Source organism: Choloepus didactylus, chromosome 9 (genome assembly GCF_015220235.1).
Source record: "Choloepus didactylus isolate mChoDid1 chromosome 9, mChoDid1.pri, whole genome shotgun sequence".
Classification (NCBI taxonomy): Eukaryota; Metazoa; Chordata; class Mammalia; order Pilosa; family Megalonychidae; genus Choloepus; species Choloepus didactylus.
The window spans coordinates 103,063,610-103,086,890 of NC_051315.1; the positions used below are offsets into that span (position 1 = coordinate 103,063,610).

The following is a 23,281-nucleotide window of genomic DNA, read 5'->3' on the forward strand; positions in this document are numbered from 1 at the left end:
AAACCCTTTGATAATTTCCCCACTAAAATTATAAACACCTGTCTGTTCCAAGCCCTTTCTTTCACTTGTTACAAGCACCACCACAGAAAATTGGCCCCTCAAGACTGTACTCTTTGCCTCAACATTGTATGGAATTGCTTCACATCAGAAATAAGACCTCAAATTCCAGCTCTTTCAGGATCTTTTTACTACTCTCTTTTTGATTTCACATATATCAATTCTTTCAACCCTTCAACCAACTCCTGACCTTCCCTCATTATCTTCTTCTCTACTTAGCTGTGGTTCCATGATGGATTATCCAGTAGCATGGGATCATCTGTGGGCTTATTAGAAATGCAAAATCTCAGATTCTGCCACAACCTGCATTTTAGAATTAAGAAAAAATCTCCTGGCGTTGTGTATGCTTGTTGATGGTTGAGAGGCCCTGAGAAGCCCTAACCTCAGTGTTTCTTTAACCTATTACCTTGACTCTCTTACATATCTATCTTCTCCCTTCTCTAACCCCCACCCCCCCCACCCCAACGCCAGTCCTAGTGTGGCTCCATAGCTGACTCATTTCCTTCACTTTAGTTTAGTGAAGGCTGAACAAGATTATCACTTTTCCTTAGTTGACTCCATCTGTATTCTGTTCAGTGACTATTTCAAACCTTCAGTATCTCCTGCTCCAAACTCATCCTTTCATTCAACAGTTATTCATCAAATATTTATGGTAGGTACTGCTTTGAGAGAGAACTTCATCTTCTTTTGAAATAACTTTGGCGATATCCTAGACTTAACCTCTCTCACCTACCTATTAATATAACCAAGCCCTCCCATTTTTATTTCATCAGTATTTCTCAAGTGTATCCTATGCTCTTCACTTCTAGTTTGGGTCTTTATCATCTCTTGCCACTCTGGTCTTCTGCCTCTAGTGTTACCCTTAATACTGCTATCAAAGTTGAGCTACCTATAATTTAAATCTGATCATGCTGGTTTCCTCCATAAAACCCTTAAATGGTTTGACTTCCCATCTTCTACTGATTAAGACTAAAATTCTTATGACCAGGCTGCTTTTCTTTCCAGTCTCTGCCCTTGCCACTTCCTGTCCCGCACTGTTTGTCAGTAATTAGAAAGTGCTTGTTGTCTTGTGTTGCACCATGCTTTTTTTTGTTTCAAGTCATTCCTTCTACCTGAAAAGCCACCTTCCCCATTTCTCGGTCAGGCTAATGCCTATTTCCATTTTTGGCAATGAGGTCCATCTTTTTTTTTTTAAGAAAGTCTCCCTAATAGGTCCTTCTTACCCACAGACTGGGTTAACTGAAACCCTTGCTTATTGCTAACTCTGTCCTTAGCACATCACATTGAAATTCCTTGTTTATATTTATATTCACTTCTAAACAACAAATCTTTTGTGAACAGAATCATCTTATCTTCCTAATCCTAGATAGATGCTGTCTGTATCTAGCATATTCTAGCTGCACAAATTGTTTAGATTGATGTTCTTCAATTAATTGCTACATAGGTCATGAACCAATTACTAAAGTACTAATGACTAATAATAGGTTGATGAACTATCTCTTCTAAAACATTTCCATTTTAACAGAGGACTCCTGGAGGAAATGGATTTAACCTAAATCTATTAATAATGCTAATACTGGGAATTTTTGAGAATTCAGCCAGCTGGAAGTAATTTCAGGGGCAAGTAATTTTTTGTCCTCAAATTTCCTTCCACTGAGCTCACCACCAAGGTGGTCCAAATGAAAGGACTCTGCTTCTGGGCTGGCTGAGCAGCTTTTAAATAACTGTCTCCTCTGTGCAACAGTACCAAACTGCAGTATCTCCAAATTTAGACAGAAACCACAGGTTCCATGAAAGACCCGGGCATACCTGAAATTTATGGAACAAAGGAAAGAGTATTTGGGGGATGTGTTAGGTTGTTCAGAGAAACAGAGCCGACACGATATATATACACACACATAGGTAAATATTATGAGATTTATTAATATTGGCCCACATGACCATGGGGATTGGTAAGTCCAAATTCCATAAGGCAGGCTGCAAGTATGGGAACTCTGATGAAGGTTTCAATGAATTTGCAGAAAAAGCTGACTGGCTGAAGTAGAGAGAGAAATTCTTTTTCCTGATGGCTGAAATCATCAGTTCTCCCTTTAAAAGGCCTTCCACTGATTGTATGAGATCTTTCTCAATGATGAAGACAATCTCCTTTGCTGACAATCAGTATAATCAGCCATAGATGCAATCAACTGACTAATGATTAAAATTCACAAAATACCCTCATAATAACAATCAGACCAGTGCATGCTTGACCAAACAACTGGACACTACAAGTTAGCCCAGCTGACGTATGAATTTAACCACTACAGGGGATTAACAGGAATATAGAATATATTTTCTTATAATTGCTTATCTAATCACCTGTCTTATTTATCAGACAGTGAGTTGTCAAATTGAGATGTCTATCTAATGCACCACACAATTTCTAATGGGGCACCTTCCACATAGACATACACATTTAATGAATTTGGGGCATAAAATCGTTTTGAAGCATCATTAAATAACATGGCATGTCTGTAGCACCGAAGCTGTCAGTACCAGCAGTTTAGATTACAATAAATGGTGAGGGATGTATGTTTAATTCCTGAATGCTGAATCCTGAGAAAACAACAAATATTAAGCATCAACTTTCAGTGAGCTACATCAGGATTTTTTTGGGTTACGAATGCCTTTCTTAATATTCCAGCTCCATCAGAGAAGAGAAATTAGAGAAATTAGGCAATTGTGACACTACTTTTCCTGCTTGTTGACTGACTGCCTCACAAATGCTCTAACACTTATTTGCAGAGTGATAGAACATTACCTGCAGATTTAATGTCACCATGGTTGTAATTTGCATGTGGATGAAAAGTTAGCATAATGCAGAAATGTGAAATTTAACTGGTTGATTCTGAGCAGCAGTCCTGCTAAGATCCATTTCTCTATCCTCATTATTTTACCTCTTGGCTTATTGTGTTTGCTGCTTTCTCCCATTACACATGAAGTTGTCAAATAAGTCCCCGAGGATGCACTAGAACAGGCCTTCTGGAAAACAGTGTTTGGACAGTTTACATAATGGGACCAATGAAGCCAATATGTTCTCCATTGTAAAAAAGCCAATTTTCTTTCCCTTTGTTAATTGACCCACAGCTTGAGAAGGAAGAGGGCAAGTTTGGATGGGAAACAGAATGAGAAAGCAAATTATCAGAGGACTGACTGGTAGGTTTTTCTCAGTTTAAGTGAGGCTTATAAAAATAGAAAATGCATGAGACTTTTAATGACATTGACTCCACAGTGAGAACTATCTTGGGAAAATAAAATGACATGAAAATAATTATTCTCTTCTATTCAGAGAGTATGAGGAGAAGGAGGGAGGCAAAGGTCTTTCCTAATGCAAAGTTAGGAAAAAAAATAAATCAAACCACTATGGGAAAGCCACAAGAGACAAATTACTTTCCCAAGTTTTGTTTGTTCATGAGATTACAGCTGTGGTGCAATTTAATGTGCTTGTCATTATTTTGCTTCTGATAAAAAGATGAGCCAGGGAATGGTAAACTAGAGAACAATGCTAGTTGGACTTACCAATTGAAATGCGGTCTTGTGAAGAGTTAGTGGGAATGCTCTGAGCATCATTCTGAAGGCTGTGGATGACCTCAGCAAGGCATCTGTTTTTTCTATGCCTCACTGTCTGCAACTGAAAACATGATACCACCATACAGCTAATCCTTTACTTCATTCAAAGGAGTGAAAGAAAAATAACCATACATTTATCCTTAGTATTTTGAGTCATTCAAAGAATAGACTAGGGGTATAAAGGACACTTTAATCATATGTACCAGAGGACAAAATGTAATTTAAAGATGAAAGCCAATATTTTATAATTTGGCAAATCTTCATTGTGCTAAGTGACACCAAGCAGCTGTGTCACCAAAAGAAGAGGTTCAAAGACATCCCAGGTGATTCAGCAGAACTCCTTTCCAGCCTTTGCATATATGTTTATAATTATGCCTTATTTAATCCCCTCCTCTATTCAAAATTCCTTCAGAAGTGGCCAGCAGGGAAATCAATTTCTAGAATTAGGTCTTCAGTTACTAACTGGATTCTCACATGTTTGAGATGGTTAATACACTGTTCTGTTTGAATCCTAGTAGATTCCTCTTAATTTTACAATGATCAGACTTAAAAATATTTTCCCTAGTAACTGAAAATTCTGAAAAATTTTTTTGACCAAACAGTGAGGAAAAAGTTAGGAACAAACTCTAGGAAATAAAGTGTTTGGAGAAAAACAGGAGAGTAATACATAAGCCATCATTTACCACTGAAGGAAATCATTTTAAATTAAATTGAAACAAACAAAAAGCACATGACAATATATAGTGCTAATAAAATTTTATTGAGAACCAGTAAGTCAAATCCGTTACAGGACACAGAAATACATGTGATCCCAACCTTTCCCAATAAATGACAATAAGGTTTCCAGAATATCCCAAACACTTTCTATTTCATCTATAGGAGAGAAACAGTTCCTCTATAGCTTAACAATACTAATAAAACAAAAATGGAGTTCTCTGGCCTTTTTAGGGGAAGCAGAAATGAAATCAGAATTCACTATGTGTAATAAAAGACTACAGATGAGTTCTAGTAGCCAAAGGAGTAGATGACTAAATGTTCACTCTTCACATTTTGTATTTCAAAATCAGCTAGTAGAAGGCAGAGCATTATAAGATCAGACACAAATTAACCTGCGGACATAGAAGCAGAGTATTTCTCTCAATCTCGTTATTTAGGGAAGTGGTAATAAGGAGAAAAAATAGCCTTGTATCCACTTTTATCTAAAAGTCTACCTACCATGAAGGCTTTTGATGCTGAATAATCTGAACTGCCATCAAAGATGAAAAAGGAGCTAAGTGACTCTAAGAATTAAAGATTGACATCTCAGATCAAACTAAAAGCCCAATGGGATGTATGGCAGTGGTCATAATAATTCCCTTTCACATGATAAGAAGTTAACTACTGCAATTTTTCATCACTGTAGGAACAGAAATATATGACAGGATAAATGAACACTGCTTGGAAAGCTTTTACAGTTTTACTACCTACTCTTCGCATGGAGATGAGATGCTACTGAGTTTTCTGGGAAGCAGGTTTGGGAAAGTTTTTTTTTTTTAACCAAAAAGAAAATAGCTGAGGGAAAAATATAACTCAGAAATAGAAATGAAACAAAGATGCTTCTTTTTAAAACTGAGAAAGCTAGTGTAAAAGCTTACTGCAGTCTCTACCATGGAATCAGAATACTGGATTCAGCTACGTAGCCTCTGCCTACGTTTAAAATCCTCTCAAGATTTTCTTTACTCCCCAGCACAATCAAAACAAACAATGGCACAAATATAAAAGCCTGCCAGTTTAGTAAGTTTTAAAAAAGCTAAAGAAAAAAAACAGAAGGAAAAGAAACTTGAATTGTGTTTGTCTTGGTGAATTCATTAATGGATGATAGTAGCTAAACTGCAGTCCAGATATTAACAAGAATCTTAGTCAAAGTAGAACTTTTACTTGCCTTGAAGTCTTCTCTGGGTTAAATTAATTGAGATGATTGGAGAAGCATCGTGATCAAGTCTGGCTATGAGAAAGGTGTGTTTCATTTTTTTTTCCTCTAAGTTAGTGACTATAGTAGCTCAAAGTACAGAAACAGTATAGTAAGACATTTAAACTAAACCAAAAGGGCTTATTCTTTCAAGTTGGACACCAGCCAAGGGCAAATTTAGCTTTGCTGTGTTGCACTACTTCTACTTGTTACTGTGAATGCCAACAATGTTTGATCTGAACTTCCACAACAAAAGGCACAGCTTGAACACAGCTTATAAGCAGCACTTCAGAAATCTGAGAGGCACAAGGTAGTCCCCAAACTGCACAAGTCACAGGAGGAGAAAACTAATCCTAAGAATTGAGCAGTAGGCTGTTTTTCAGGTTCCACTGTCAGTAGCCTTTAAAGGGTCAGACAATTTCCAATGTTAGCTATTTGGTGCTAAAAGGAAAATAATAAGGGACTGTATCCACGCAGGAACAGCATACATGCAGTGGGGGATTTGGTTGGGTTCGAAGTTCCAATAAACAGAGCATGTTTTGTGATCAAGAGAGCTAAATAGGCACATTTGAAAATCCTCAATGCCATTTTCTTTTAAAGCACCCAAATGTTCCAAAATCAGTCGAAACATACAGAAGAAGACAAACAAGAACCTGGCAAAGGCAACCATGGAGGGAGGGAGAAGGAACTGAGGAGTCAAAACATTGGTACGGAATTTGAAGCACAAGGGATTATTCAATTTAACCACATAAATACCCAATTCTGAGGTCGTCAGAAACTGATGCATTGTTAGCCTAGCTAGATGCAGAGATGCAGGATCTAGTTGTTCCAAACATGGCCACTGATAATACTTCCTACATAAACAAGCATTTCTATCAAAAGCTTAGCGTTCTTATCAGTTATTGGTTATACAGCTTTTCCCCTGATTTTTTAAAACCAAAGTAGGGTGCTGTCTATTTTAAAGAAAAGACCAACAGTAGATAAAATGATAGGAAGGAAAACATCTTATGGCTTTTACCAATGGCCAGGACTAAAGCATATTCATTGGAAACAGTTATTGGAAAGTAAGTAAAACACATGTCAAAGTTTAGAAGGTCAGTTGCACAGGGTTGTCTCAAATCCTAGGTCACAACAAATTCAGAAAGAAAACTCACTTCCTGATCTTATCCTAATACCAAAGAATAAACACATTTAAATAAAAAGTTTCAAAACACACTAGATTATTTTAGAGGAAACAACAAACTATTATTGTTAGTTTACTTTGAACCAAGCTTCAAATCATAATTTTCAAAATGATCAGCACATTTTAGAAGTTTTTAATAAAAAATGTTGGTTCTGGATCCTGGATGTGTTATTTGACCCCCAATTAAAAGGGGCAAATTTGAAAGTATGTTTATCTCTTGTGTAAATAGGCATTATGAATTGAAAAAACAGAGGTTAGGTCCCTCGTCAGTTTGCAACTCTTGCAGTTTTTGTCCCTTTCATAATCACCACTTAGAGAAAAGCAAAGTCATAAAACTGTCTGCTCTCCTGTTGGGAGAAAAACAAATATTAAAGAAAAGAAGTAGAGAGCAATATCCAACAATAGTTATGTATTTCTTTGTTTAACTATATTAAGTTTCTTTTAAATATTCTTAGAAGAGTAACAGGCTGTCATATTGACACGCTTAAGTATGAATAAGATTTCCTCCAAGTTCTGCAATATATATACAAACATATGCCCTCAAAATACTGTACATATTGCTACTCTTCCTTTAGGACTAAAACACCTGAAGTTAACAGATTTCCTTGGACACTTCGAAACAAAAACAAATGATAAAGGAAAAAAAAACACACTAAAGGCAAATTGGAGAAAAAATCAACTCACTCAAGTACCCAGTTTAATTCTAAGTTTTGCTGAAAAGCAATGAAAGCATTTAGCCCAGGTGTGAATATGCAGAGAGGGTCATGCAGTGAGTTGCAGGGGCATGCTTTCCTTTTAAAGTTCAAATGCTGGGAACTTGGCTTTCCTAGGGACTAGCAGGTCAGCCAGGAAATATATTGTTCCAGCCATTCCTGAAAAAAATGAAAGAGACACAAATTATTACACCAAATCATCAATTTTATAGGATGGCTCCATTTTTTTCCAGCATCAACAACATGACAATATTAACGGCAATGATCTAAAAAAGTGGGAGTCTCCATATACTTTTTTATAGGTTGCAGTTCAACACCAGAGGAAATCACTAGTGAGGTGTTCAGCATCTTATCTAGGAAGGAGACAGCAGGCAGAATGGAGCCTGACAAGTTCAAGTCATGACCTTGCCATTTACAATATATGAGCTGTTTCACCATGGGCCATCTACCTCTCTGAGCCTCAGTCTGCTCATCTGTGAAAGAAGCATCATAATGTGTATATGCTTCTGCAGAGATGATTTATGATGGCATCAGCAAAATGCCCAAATAGCATGTGCCTGGGGCCAGAAATGGTAGTCACCATTACAATTACTAGTATTAGTTCTGTGGTAGTACATATGCTAATTAATTTTTACCACTGACTTTCTGTATTAGGAGAAAAAGTAGTAGTTCAAGAGTGACCATAAAATTTATGTGTTGCTAAAATGCAAATTCAATTACATTAAGTGCGAAGCAGAGAAGTAGATACAACTATTATCAGGCAAAAAAGTAATGTGTGAAGGACTACCTTCAAAGAGGGAGAAGGGGGTATCCGGTGTTCTGCATCCATGTTCTCCATAATTTAAACACCATTCAGCAAACTGAAAAATAAGGCTAAGTTAAATCACTGCAGCAATTTCTTCCAGAGATCCCCCACAGTTCACAGAGATTGCCCTTAAGAATTTCTCCAAAAAAACTATCTTCAAGTCAGAGAAAAGGGATTGATGCACAGAAATGGGGGGTTTGAAAGGAAGCATACAGCATGGGAGGAATTTTACTCAGGCTGTCTGAGCCATATTTCTCCAGCGTTGTAAAAAAAAAAAAAGGGAACAAAACTGTCCTACATCTTTCTCCCTGCTCCTAGCCTCAGCCCTTCATGCTGTTGGGAAGAATTACGTCCCTTTTCAAAAAATCGAATTCAAATGAACGGCTTTGAAGGTTTTTTTTAAAATAATTGTGTTTGTTATCTACAGACTCATGGTTTAAAAAGTAAATAAATTAAGCCAGATTAAGTAAAGCCCTTTCTTTGACCTGCTGGGAAGGGAAGATTTTTTTTTTTTTGGCAGCCCTGAATCCTACCTTACAAGCCCTGTACAGGTACTTCATGTCCTGGGTGAGGTTGTACAATGTCAGGAAGGCGTAGGCATTCCCTGCACAGCACCGTGGCACAGCCCAATAATCCTTCTTCAGCAACCCGTATTGCCAGATCACTTCAGCACACTGATAGGCATCATGGGAGATACTTTCCTCTTGAACACCTGCAGGGCCAAGGGACATACAAATATAGTTTCACCATAAGGGATATAATAAAAAGTCCTCTTGACATTCTTTCCTGAAAGGTAAGGAAAGGGAGGGAGAGGAGAGGAAAGGGGTAGAGGGCAGTGGCTTGGCAAGAGGGTGACAGAGAGATGTATGACAGAGAGAATGTAATGTACAAATTACTAAAATTCACTAGCTTGCTTTTTTAAAAAAATTTTAAAAAATAACTGGGATTGACCTTGTTTTTTCATTCTAAGTTTTGTATGTATGTTTGTGTGTGTGGGGTGTTACCGATGAAGTGCAGTATTTAACTCGTAACTTGCTGTTATCATTTGTCTCTTTCCAAAGAACATATACTATCTTCTCTGGTAACAATGATGCCCACCCTTCAATATTAGGAAGTTGCTTTATACACTGGAAAAGTTATAATTTATTAATATGCAAATTTATTGCAAAACATGATGTTAGAAAAATAGAGATACAACTTAATGATCTTTTGCTACTCCTAAAACTTGATCAAAGACTTGAGAAATATTCTCTCTTGAGTAGGTATTTTTAACATCATTGCTAACTAAGTGCCCTTAAAAGAAGAATAATAGCAGCTCCTGTGATTAATGGGGTTATGACAAAGCAAAGAGCTGCTTCCTTAGGTTTTAATAATTTGATATACTGATAATTTGATAAAGGCTATAGGATACTACTGCCTATTCATTGTCTATTTTATAATTTGAAGATCTGGCCCCACCAAGGGGCATAGACAGCTTGGTTTATTTCTTTCTACTTCTAATTGATACTCACATATATATCAATTAAATGTATTGGCTCTGCCACTGATTGACAAGCCTTGGCTACTCTACCTCTCAATGACACAGTCTCCTCTTCTGTCACATGATCTTCTGCTTATGGCACAGATAGATACTGTGAGAATGAACTATAATCCATTCAGCAAAGTGAATGTAGGTCCAATAAGTTATTATTGCTCTTTAAAAAGGATTATAAGTAAGATTATATTTAAATTACAAAATGCTATGTGAAATTTTCCAATTTATTTCTAAAACAAGAAAATACACAGTACCTTATAGGCCTGGATGAGCATGTAGATTACTCCAGGGGCACCGTGACACCAATGGACAAGCAGATCTCGAGTATCGTCCACACATGGCGGGTAATTGCCGGAAGGGAATTTCAGCTGGCAGACATAGTCTACACTGGGCTTGACCAAACCATGCAACTTCGCTTGGCTCACCTGAAGGCTGGGCTGAAAATGAAAAAGAAAACTATCAGTTCTGCTGAGGCAAACAGACCCTTTTTAGGCATGAGGGGATGAGTTTTAAAACCAGAAAGAAAGCATGACCAAAAGGAATTGGAAGTCATTAAAGGGTTTTGGATTCCATCCAATTTTTTTTTTTCCACCAACTTTACTTTTATCTGCAGATCATTTTTATGATTTCAAATAATGTATAAATTAAAATTAGGCTATCAGTTAACTCTCAAGGGCTGCTAATATATTACTGAGTGCCTATTATTTTTCAATATTTTTAATCTACATACATATAAATGATTTTTCTGAGCCAGTGCTTGAGAATTGGAGTGTAAGAGAGGTTTCCTAAGGTTTCAATACCTAAAGGATGCTTTAAAGATGATTAAGATAAAGAGCCACAAAGAGATGCATGAGACAAACCAAGCACAACTTTCATTATTACATTTAGAGAACTGGTAAGTGATGTTTTTGATGGAAGAGGACCCTAATGAGTTAGGAGAACTAGCATCTAGATCCCCTAAGTGTAGTGTGGTCTCTGGATCAAGTCTTTCTGCAGAGGATTTGGGGATATTATATACCCAGGTTTATTTTGGTACAACAATGTACAGATTTATAGGACAAGTTACATACCACATAATGTAAAGTTCTCCTTTTGGTCCTGTTCTTAATTCACTTCTCACTTCTTTAAACAACAAATTCAAAGTGCCGTTTTTGCCAGTCAAGTGTGTGTGTGTGTGTGTGTGTGTGTGTGGTGGGGATAAGGGGTGGGAAGTGACGAGAAGCAAAGGCAAGAGGAAGTAGTGTCAGGGAGCTTACAGATACTGATGGCACAATTTCCACAGATACTAAAAGTGTATTAAGTTCTTTAGGGGACATACAAAGCCCACTTTACCCAAAGAACATTGTTCAGGCTCAGTTTAAAATGTTAAGAGTACAATGAATGGCTTCTCCTCAAACTTGCAAGACACAACCAACATGGCCTAAAAATAATAGCTTTATGTTGACACATAGGTGCCTACTAGAATAGACTTTCAGGTTTAAAAATTAAATCTCAAATAGGTAATAGCCTATAAACAGAAAAATCAACACCTGAATTTTCCAATTCCTGATTCCAGTTAACAAAAGGATACAAAGTGTCAGATGCTTCCTGATTATCTGCTTCTGCAAAAAGGTCAGTGAGGCTGTCCAATCACTGATGTGTGACTCTAACTCACCTTGAAACTTCAAAAGACATGAAATCTCCTTTCCTAAAAACAAAGTTTAAGTATCTATATTTACTTCTGTAAGCCACTGAGGGATTATGCCAGAAAAATATAGGAATTTAAGTCTAAATTGTCAAAAATCCTAATTATAAACCTACTAATTGAGAAGTATAGAACACACACAACAGTTGTTCTCTTACTGCAATAACACGCAGAGTTATTAATAACATGCTGGAGTTTTTCAGCTTCGTTGTCATCGTTTAGTTGTAGGTAGAGGACAGGTCTTATATTGTTTTATATTATTACAGCTAGCTACTCAACCAGCTGGTAATAGTGCATATACACACACTCAATTTAAACATATTAATTAAACTCTTTCTTTACACTACATTGTGCTTTGGGATGGTGGGGTGGGAATACCTCTATTGCCATTAAAAACCAATTTTTTTTTTTGCCATGAATTTTTATACTTAGTCACAATTGACAATTTCTCCTTAAAGTAGAGCTCTTAAGTCCCTTAAAATCAGTCTCTCAGGAGAAGTCCTCTTCTGACTTACCCTCCCAAGTTACACTTGCTGCAGTAAATTCTACTAACCTTTAGTTTATCTAACTTTGGCTGATGTCCCCCAATAGTATTAGATCCAGAGAACTGCTGGTCAGAGCAGATTCAGCTATTTTCTAGGTAAGTTACACAAAATCCGTTGAAGGCCCCGCAGCTTTACTCTCTAAGCGAGCCTTAGGCAACATGTGCTCATTTGTTTCCTATCGATTTTGTTCTTACTCTTGAATTTGTTTCAAGATGTTGTGCCTTATAATGAGGAATACTTTTCTCAACTCAAGGATTCTGCTGAAGAGAAGCAGGGAAAAGTGGGAGGCACTTAATGCAGAAGTATAGGTCAAAAGACTCGAAGTGTGTACAAGTAGCAGAAAGTAGGCAAGTATGATCACCTACAAAGCAAACGTCATCTCAAAGCACAGTGTCTTTTATGTTTATAAACTTTAAAATGCCCACTGGGAAACATCAGCTTTGTTTGTCTAGGCGAGATTATTACATGGACAGTGATACAGTGGTCGACAGAATAATAAAATAGAACTGAAGCATCTGTCTACCACTCAAGACAGGAAAAAGCACATTTTAAAGTCTCACCTTAATCACCCCTTACCTGCATCAGATAGTAATAAATTCCTGCCAGGCCATGAGCAGCCCCCACATAATACTCCTGGTACCACTCATACATCAGTGGCGTCTTTGCTGTGAAGTTTCTCTTTTTAGCCAGGGTTTCTCCAGAGGTTAAAACTGTTTCATAAATCTACAGGGAGAAAACCAACCCAAATAATGAGAGAATTAGAATGAAAACCTTCCCAGTGGAGGTTAGGAGCATTTTTGCTAAGAAGTACCAGGGAAAAGGCAAATTAGACAATGTCTTATGGACATGGAATGGCCCAGTTCAATTCTGCCAGAAGTGGGAGCAACTGTATTCTTTCAAGAGAGAGTGTATGGAGGCTCTTGAACTTTTTTCACTAGGGCTTACAAGAGTTCACCTGTAGAAGGAAAACATAAACTCTTCAGACACAAAAGGAGGCACCCGTATCTGGGAGATAAAAGCTGGTCCTAATTTTCTTCCAAAAGGATCTATGAACTCTCTCAGGAAGCAGACAGAACTTCCTACTCAGAGTCACTCTCTAAGGTGTTTCCAACAGCACTCAGGGTGAAGGTGTTGGTTCTCTGATCACTCCTGACTTTTACAGATCAGGATACACCTTCCCCCTACTTGGGATATGCTAACTGGGGAAACAAAATCAGTAGTTTAGGCAGATGGTAAGCAAGTGGGAGCCTAAAGACTCTTAAAAAGCACAAAAATGTGGTACCTGTTGAATAAGGCTTAGAGGAATCTTTTCCTCTCCGAAGTTCTTATTCACAAAAAGAAGAGCATAGATGTAGCCCATTCGTCCATAGAGCAATTCATTTGGAACATTGGAATCAATCTTATTTAGGTGGATTAGCCTGGGAATAAAAAAACACATGCCCAAGATGGGATTTGGTAGTGATATATAAGTATGTCTTACACACACACACACACACACACACACACACACACACACACACACACACACACGATTTTTTATCTTTAGTAAGTGGGCTGGGCCAGATCACAAAGGGTAGTCAGGACTCATTGATTAACCCTCAACTAAATGTCTTACATTCACAATGGAACTGACCAACAAGAATTCAAAGAATAAAAATGTAAGTGAATCCTGAGACTACCTGAAGCCTCCCTATTGTCTCATGGAGTCATGCCTTAAAAACTGTTAATTTAGCAGTCTTTGTCTCAGAAGCTAAGAACTGCTGGCCGTTACAGCATTTAGCCTGGAGAAAAAACTAAGTAAAGACTCAAAGGGCCATCTACTTCCATTGAATGAAATGTCTGCTGCACTTCAGTTATCTCCTTCCTTCGTTTATTTCTTAAAGGGCCCTGAGGCCTACTTGAAGCATCTGTACAGCAACCTAATCTGCTACAATCGATAATACATGCAAATAGTACCAGAGGTATCAGTCAGTCTCCCTGCCTCCCCAGTCTCCCACCCTTCCAGTTTGTTGCTTCAGAAACAATCATGGTTACCAACTTCTTGTATATCCCTGGAATTATTTTAAGCACATATAAGCATAAATATACATATTTGTAAACATATATTGCCCCCCAAATGTTATACACATTGCTATTTAACAATATATCTTGACAACCATTGCATGTAAGCACATAGTGAGTAGTCTCATTCTTTATAATGGTTACATTATAGGTCAAAAGACTTGAAGCATAGTGCTTCCACTGAATGGGTGTACTGTAATTTATTAGTTCCCTATTGACGATTCAGCTTTTCAAAAAATGTTATTTTTGGTTCTGGTTCCAGGTAAGATGGAGTAAGCACACTATACCCTGCCTCTAAATGCAGAATGCATGGAGCTGCTATCTAAGGGCTCTGAAAACTAAATAGTAGTAGGCAGGTTGAGGAAGATCAGAATTTAAAGTAACATCAAACCAATGATGATTCTACTGTATTTCTCCTCTGCTACTGGCCTGAATGCAGTATAGCCTGAAACCTGATATGGCCACCAGTGTACTGACAGAAGCCCTCTAGTGTTAAAGAGAGTGGGGAAATCCCCCATTTTTCTTTTTCTTTTCTCTGTTCTCTCATGCCCCAGGCCTCAAGCAATCTCACAGTGGCAGCAAAAGTGGTGGCAATGGGAGCCCACAGGAGCCAAAATTCTAAGGGTGGGAAATCTTCCTCACAGATCAGAAGAGCTCTGGTCCCAGGAGGGTGGGGCAAATCCCCCATACTTTATTTCTCTCTCTGTCCACCCCCCCCCCAACCCGTGGTTCTGCAGGCAGGCACAGTCGTGGGAGGTGAGTGGCAGGGTTAGGTAACCAAAGCTCCAGCTTTCTTGCCGGAGAACCCAAAAGGGAAGCCCCAGGGAACCCAAAAGCAGGGGGAGCATGCAGAGAGAGGATCTCAGGAAAGTGACCATATTTGGTAGTTTGAGAACAAACTTTATTATTATTATTTTTGGGAATAGATATAATACGTAGGGAAAATGTCCTTGCCATTTAACATTTTTTGTCAGGTGAAATTTTGAAAGCACGTTTTGATTCACCCCAAATTAACCTATAAACTTAACATGATCCAATTTGTTATCAAAACAATTTAAATTTTGGTGAAACTTGACAAAATTTTATTTTTGAGGGATGTATGAAGGATGAGACAGGAGTTTCCTGGAAAAGAGAAGTAATGAGAGGAGATTAGCCCTCCCAGATAATGGCTCTGCCATTAGGTGGCCTATGACACTGAACATGCTATTTAACCTCTGTACTTTGAATTTCTCATCTATAAAATGAATGGCCCTTTCCCACTTAAAAATTCTCTCCTTTAGGTTGTCTGTGTGGAAATGTACTTGCATAAACTGTGATTTGCCTGTGCATGTATGTCATCTAAGTTTAGTCTACACTCTCGGGATGGTTAATTCATTCCAAGTATCAAAAAACTGAACTAAATTTCTTAAGCTCACATTGGAGGTGGCAAACAGTACATTCAAAGAATGAAAGAATGCAGTGAATGGAGGAGGCTATGTGATACCTCCCTAATGTCTCCCTAATGCCTCATGGAAGCATGCTCAAACTGGAAATTTAGCAGTCTGGGTCAGATAAGCTAAGAACTGCTGGCCATTACAGCATTTAGCCTGGAGAAAGGACTAAGTCAACACTCAAAGGGCCATCTATTTCCCTGTGGTGACTAATTACATTTTAGTATCCAGAGATACTTCGCACTTCAAAAACTTCATCAAAATTGACACTACGGGATTTGTTAATTCAGGTATTAAGGATGTTAGAAAGTATCTTTCCATTGGAGAAAGCACTGGTGTTCAGACGGGTTTACAGGGCTTTGCCACTCACTGATGAACAATGTCTAAGAAAGGTCTGAGGACAACGTGGCTTTCCCTGAGCTGTAAGAACAGAGCAGAGGACAATCTGTGTGTGTGTGTGTGTGTGTGTGTGTGTGTGTGTGTATCTTCTTGCTAATAAATGTTGGTGTATTTGGCAGAATTTGGTCAACTGTTTGCTTTTATTTTAACATAATCTATGGCAAAGTTATAGCTTAGGGGGTATACAGCATCTATCGCTAATCTACAGAGGCTGCCAATATTTACATAAAAACAAAACAAACTCAAAAAACCTGACAATTGCTACCACCAGGCTATACCAATAGGTAGAGTGAAAAAAAACCTCCCAAATTCTTATGAAAGAGAAAATAATCCTTATCCCCCTCCCTTCCAAGCACTGTAACTTTAAGACTGGAGTGAGGGGTGGCAGGGGAATAAAATTTAAGATGAGGAGGACTGTTTTTTTTTTTGTTTTTTTTTTTAATCTTCATTTTATTGAGATATATTCATATACCACGCAGTCATACAAAACAAATCGTACTTTCGATTGGTCACAGTACCATTACATAGTTGTACATTCATCACCCAAATCAATCCCTGACACCTTCATTAGCACACACACAAGAATAACAAGAATAATAATTAGAGTGAAAAAGAGCAACTGAAGTAAAAAAGAACACTGGGTACCTTTGTCTGTTTGTTTCCTTCCCCTATTTTTCTACTCATCCATCCATAAACTAGACAAAGTGGAGTGTGGTCCTTATGGCTTTCCCAATCCCCTTGTCACCCCTCATAAGCTACATTTTTATACAACTGTCTTCGAGATTCATGGGGTCTGGGTTGTAGTTTGATAGTTTCAGGTATCCACCACCAGCTACCCCAATTCTTTAGAACCCAAAAAGGGTTGTCTAAAGTGTGCGTAAGAGTGCCCACCAGAGTGACCTCTCGGCTCCTTTTGGATTCTCTCTGCCACTGAAGCTTATTTCATTTCCTTTCACATCCCCCTTTTGGTCAAGAAGATGTTCTCCGTCCCACGATGCCAGGTCTACATTCCGAGGAGGACTGTTTTTTATCAGTCAAAATGACATGATTTTAATGACTGACAGTGGCTGAAAGTTATAAAACAAAGACTCAGAAAAAGTTATGAAAGAGTTCTTAAATATACTTACCCCTGGTGGGAAAGCAGGATTTGAAAAAGCATGGCTGGTAGCAGTTACTGAAAAAGTTAAACCTTTTCCTATTCCACTTCAACAAACTGAGGCATCTCAATCAAATTGGTAAAATGTGCAAACTTTGGTTCACACACTTTCTTCTTCTACAACTATAAGCAATAAAGCTCACAGCATTAGAGTGGTTATCTTAGGTATAGGGACACGGTGGTTGCAGGTTGCTTTCAATTTTCTTTTAATATCTTCTTTGAATTTTTTTTTTTTTTCCCAATGGTAGCAGGGCTATCTGGGTGGTAGAATTATGGGCAATTTTTTCCTCCACTTTGTATTTTTCTGTATTTAACAATATCACATATATAGTATGTATGTATACATATATACACACACATATAAATACCTATTATATTTTTAAATAATTTAAAAACATTTATTAAGAAAAGTTCTATTTTTTCTCATGCTAGAACAACTGTAATGTTGGGACTTTAAGAAAATCAAACCTACTTATTAGATATAACCTTAACTGTTGTAATAAAAAAAATGAATATCTCAGAGTTCTGATGAGACCCTATTGTCTAGGATTATTACAATTGTGTCAACTTGTATAGAATTTAGATTTAAAATATGCACTTTTGACTTACTTTTACAAGGACATATTTTAACATAATCCATGGCAAAGTTATAGCTGAGGGGGTATACAGCTATATGCTGTATATGCTAAAATGTAAACTGGGACAATAATGTAAAAGGGACAATAATGTAAAAGGGACAATATGTGAAGATTTTAAACAAACACTTCTCTATGAGAGTATTACTCGGAACAATGATTTCAATTAACTCAATGATATTTCTACACAAATAAACATGGTTAAAACATTCTTAGGAAACACCATTCCTTTAGGTGGCGATATATAATAAGCATTCCAACTATTCTGCAGCCAAAGTCACTGACCTTTGGGAAACTCCAAGTAGTAGCAAACATGTTCCAAACATTTACAGTATGGCTTAGAGCATCTCGTTAAAATAATGTCTTACAGTTAAGAGTAATAAAGGAAATGTTCAGTTTTTCTAGATTTTAATTTGTCACTAAAACTTGTTAGTTGGGTGTGATGATGACTAAAGGCAGGTCTCTTTATGTTTTGCATGCCATATTCTCAAGATAAAATGATGAAATGATAGCACTTATAAATCATAATGGCTATTTTTTTGTGTTCTTAGAAACTCTGAAACCCAGAAACACATCACTGAAATCCCATTTATTTGCTTTGGTATGTTGATATTAACAGCAACCAATCATTAGAAGAGACAAGTCACTGAAATGCCACTGACGGAAGAATGAAGACATAAAAATAGGATAGTTCTGTTCCACTCCTAGCAATATTTCCCCAGTATGTTACTGGGGAGAGTGTGGGCTTTAAATTATTACAAAATTCGTAACTTTTTTAAAAGAATCCCTTTTCTGACTCATCACATCACAAAGGAGAAAGGGTATACATTTTCCTGACCAGAAAGCAGAAGTTCTTCATCATTCTAAGTACCAACCCAAAGCATTATTTTTGTCAGGTTAGTCACTTCAATGGCTACAAAACAGGGAGATCTCTCTGTTTATGTAGTGGCACTATATTATCTCTGTGTAGAAGAGTAAAAATGGACAAGGTATAAATCAGGCAAAAGGAAGACTGAATTACAGTGTCAGTTAGGTGGCAATACCTCTCAGGGCTAAGGCAATGTTCTCCAGGAGGCTGTGCATGCTCTAAATCAGCATCCAATACATGGGTCTGTTTTTCCCATAGCCAGGATTCATGTTCAAGAATCCAGGGATGGAAATGGGAGTGGCACCACTCACTATTACCCCTAGTGATTTACTAGCAACATTTCTGCTTCCTGTGCCATACCTGAAACCTTATGCTCTGCTGATCTAGAGGTCTTAGTTCCAAAGGCAGGAATGCTTCCATCAGGAGACACAACAATGAATCCAGTGACCTAGAAATTAAGACTGCCACCCAGCCACATCAGACTCCTTATGCCTCTGAACCAACAGATAAAGAAGGGAATTAATATACTATAGCTGAAGTGACTGATCCTGCTTACCAAGGGGAAATCAGAATGCTACTACATATGGAGGTAAGGAAGAGTATGTCTGGAAGACAGAGGTCCCTTAGGGCAACTCTTAGTACTTCCATGCCCTGGATTCAAGTCAATGGAAAACTACAACAACTCAATTCATGTAGTACTACTAGATCCAAACTCATTCAGAATAAAGGTTTTGGTCACCCCGCCAGGCAGAGAACCATGACCACCTGAGATGTGTGCTGAGGGCAAAGGAAACATGGACTGGGTATTGGAAGAACATAGTTACAAATACCAGCTACAACCACCTGACCAGTTGCAGAAACAAGGACTGTAATAGTACTTCTTCCTTATTTTGTTATGAATGTATTTGTATGTCAGAAAGTAATATCTTTGGTTTTATCTCTCTTATCCCCCTATCATACAACATAAGTTGTTTTAACTTTACCTTACAGTATTTAAGTTACATGATATCAAGGAAAAGACTGAACACTGCCTAAGGGCTTGCATCCTCTTCTGGGAAAGGGTTAATGTGTTTTCACACTGTATGATGTTTGGCAGAGGATGACTTTGTAAAGTCTTTATTTGGAGATTAAGTACGGTTTAAGGAGATATGTATGGGTGTGAGGCTGACAAACAGTAGACTGTGATGGTTAATTTTATGTGCTGACTTGGATAGGTTGTGGTGTTCAGTTGTTTGGTCAAACATTGGCCTGTCAAGTGGAGGTATTGTGTAGATGAGATTAGCATCTACAATCAGTTGACTTTAATCAGTTGAGATTACCCTGAACTGATTAAAACTAATTACCCTTAACTGATTAGATGAGGCCCACCCAGTTGAGGGTGGGCCCAGTTGAGGGTGGGCCTCATCTAATCTGTTGGAGGTTTTACGAGCAAGAACTGAGGATTCCAGAGATCAGAAGGAATTCTGCCCCTAGATAACACCTTCCACTCCTTCCTGAGTTTCTAGCCTAAGAAATTCGGACTCAAGATTTCAATATCACCATTAACAGAATTTCCAACCTCTGGCCTACAGAATTTGGATTTGCTATCATCCATAATTCCATACATCAATTCCTTATAATAAATGTCTTTATACTCATACATACACACACACACACACACACACACACACACACACACGAATACTTCCCAGGAGTAACCCTTCTTTTTTAGGGCTATGTAACCTTGGATCAGGGATTCTTACCTTTTGGGGAGATCACAGATCCCTTTGAGAAAAGTGTTAGTTCTCTCTTCAAGCTGAATACAATTTGAGGATTTTAAATACCTCCAGAAGCCCTAAGATTCTTGGGGCCCAAGGGAAACATTGATTTATTTGGATTTCAGTTTGTCTATGTAATGGAAGGATTAGACTCTTTTGCTGATGTTTAAGGGCCTTTTGGTCTCCAAAACTCAAAATTATGATTCTGAAAGACCACAACAATAAGACAGTGTAGGAAAGGTAAGATGCAATATGATGTTGGCAGTGGAGCACAGTTCCAGACACCACAGAGAATTTGAATGTCTATGATATCTGCAAGAGCTGTGACGTAAGAAAGATTTGGTAAAAAGTAAAGCAAACATTATTGAAAAAGGAGGTTTATTAAATAACTGATGACATGAAATAATTTTTAATTTCCTAGACCTGAACTGGAAAGATTTAGTGCTTTCCCTTAAAAGAGAGGTGTTATAAAAAATGAAGCGAGCTCTGTAATTAAAAAATCTCTTTTTGTCTTTTTGTTCTTCCAGGAACTCCAGAAATCTGAAAAATGAAAGCTGTGGCCACAGTTTTTTTTCCTATCACATATCCACATTCTGAATTTTTAACTTCAATAAACCTATCAAGTACAAATAAAATAAGGTTGAAATGCCATACAATTAAAGAAGATACAGGAAAAGCAAGGCAAGATGGCGGAATGGTGAGGTGTGGATTTCAGTCTTTCCTCTAGGGCAGCTGGTAATTACCCAGGAACTGTACAAAAAGGGTTTTTGGGGTCTCCAGTGACCAGGCACACTGTACACAAGTTTGGAACTGGTGGAAAAGCTGAGATCACAGTGGAATTTGCCCTGGGAAGGCGGAATTAGAGCTGCTGGAGAGCAACTATCAAGATAATAGCCCAAAGCACATTTTTAAATACTGTATCCTGACACTGACAAAACTTCCAGGCTGGGGAAAGGCTTTAAAAAGGACTTTTTTCTTTTCTTTGTTTTTATTTAAAAGTAACATTTGTGGCTTGAAAATTTAAAGTAACACATGATTATTTTCTATCAGACACGTCTAGGCTAGTCTTGGAAGGAGATGGAGTACCCAGAACTTCTCTGAATTCCAGAATCACTTTTTTTTTTTAAGTTACCAGTATTTTATTCAATAGTTACTCAGGATTTATGGAATGAATATCATGTATAATTTTTTTCTAACTATTTTAAAAATAAGAATCAGTCAAGTGTTGATTATTTTTTCCAATCAATAGGAGAAAAAATTGTGACTGTTAGGTGAAAAAAGTAAATAAGTTTTCACATCTCATACCCTACCTAGACCATTTCCTTTTGGCCTGACTCTTAGATTCACTTTTTTTTTTTTTTTTTTTTTTTCAGGTGTGCCAGGGCAGTGGGGACAGCACTGGACCTCGAGTGCAGAAGCCTGGCCTCCAGCCCCAGCACCCCACCCCCTTTTTTTTAATTGTGATTATTCATATACCATACAATTATCCAAAGATCCTAAGTCTACAATCAATTGCCCCCAGTACCATCATACAGCTGTGCATCCATCACCACAATTAATTTTTGTTCAATTTTTAGAACATTTTCATTACTCCAGAAAAGAAATAAAGAGAAAGAAAAGGAAACTCACATCTTCCCATATCCCTAACCAAACCCCCTCCATTGTTGACTCGTAGTATTGGTGTAGTACATTTGTTACTGTTTATGAAAGAACACTGAAAAACTACTAACTGTAGTATATAGTTTGCAATAGGTATGTATTTTTTTCCTATATACCCCTTTATTAATAACTTCTAGTTGTAGTTTCATACCTTTGTTCTGGTTCATGAAAGAGATTTCTAGTATTTGTAAAGTTAATCTCAGACATTGCCCACCACAAGGTTTACTGTTTTATACATTCTCATCTTTCAACTCCAACTATCTTTCTGGTGACAAAAATGACTCTGAGCTTCCCCTTTCCACCACATTCATGCACCATTCAGCACTGTTATTCTCACAAGTGTGCTACCGTCACATCTGTTCATTTCCAAATATTTAAGTTCATCCTAGTTGAACATTCTGCTCATACTAAGCAACTGCTCCCCATTCCTTAGTCTCGTTCTGTATCTTGGTAACTTGTATTTCATGTCTATGAGTTTACATATTATTAGTTCCTATCAGTGAGACCCTGCAAATATTGTGTGTCTGGCTTATTTCACTCAGAATATTGCCCTCAAGGTTTCATCATAACCCATTTTTTTTAAGACGATTTTGTTCACACGCCATACATTCCATCCTAAGTAAATAATCAATGGTTCCCTGTATAATCACATATTTATGTGTTCACCACCCTCACCACTGTCTATATAAGGGAATCTACTTTTCCTCCACAAAGCAGGAGGAAGAGTCAAAGAACATAGAGAGGCAAAAGAAAAAGAAAAAAGGAAGAGAGAAACAAACAACAAACAAAAAACATGATAGCTAGGAAGCAGCAAAAGGAAAGATAACCTTAGATCAAAGTAGAATAAAGAGTCAGAAAACACACCAATGGCAAGAGTCTCATACCCCTCCACTATGCCCCCCTCTTATCTGCATTTACCTTGGTATATAGCCTTTGTTACATTAAAGGAAGCATAATACAATGATTCTGTTAATTATAATCCCTAGTTTACATTGATTGTATTTTCCCCCCAATACATCCCTATTTTTAAAACCTTGCAAGGCTGACACTCGTTTGTTCTCCCTCATGAAAAACATATTTGTACATCTTATCACAATTGTTGAACACTATAGGTTTCACTGAATTATACAGTTCCAGTCTTTAATCTTTCCTCTTTTCTTCTGGTGTCCCACATGCTCTTTACCTTCCTCTTTCAATCATATTCATTGTTATCTTTGTTCTGTGTACTTATATTGCTG

General features: G+C 37.5%; 1 protein-coding gene across 1 annotated transcript in view; it reads right to left on the reverse strand.

Moving 5' to 3' along the window:
* Positions 1–7,460: 7,460 nt before the first annotated feature.
* The window catches only part of LANCL1 (LanC like 1), a 47,993-nt gene continuing 32,172 nt past the window's right edge, over positions 7,461–23,281 (reverse strand). The window contains exons 4-9 of the mRNA XM_037850194.1: positions 13,361–13,496; positions 12,655–12,801; positions 10,097–10,286; positions 8,849–9,027; positions 8,298–8,370; positions 7,461–7,669 (exon numbers count right to left, since the gene is read on the reverse strand). Of these exons, the coding sequence (XP_037706122.1) occupies positions 7,593–7,669; positions 8,298–8,370; positions 8,849–9,027; positions 10,097–10,286; positions 12,655–12,801; positions 13,361–13,496 (802 nt within the window). The 3' untranslated portion in view covers positions 7,461–7,592. The remainder of the gene's footprint in view (positions 7,670–8,297; positions 8,371–8,848; positions 9,028–10,096; positions 10,287–12,654; positions 12,802–13,360; positions 13,497–23,281) is intronic.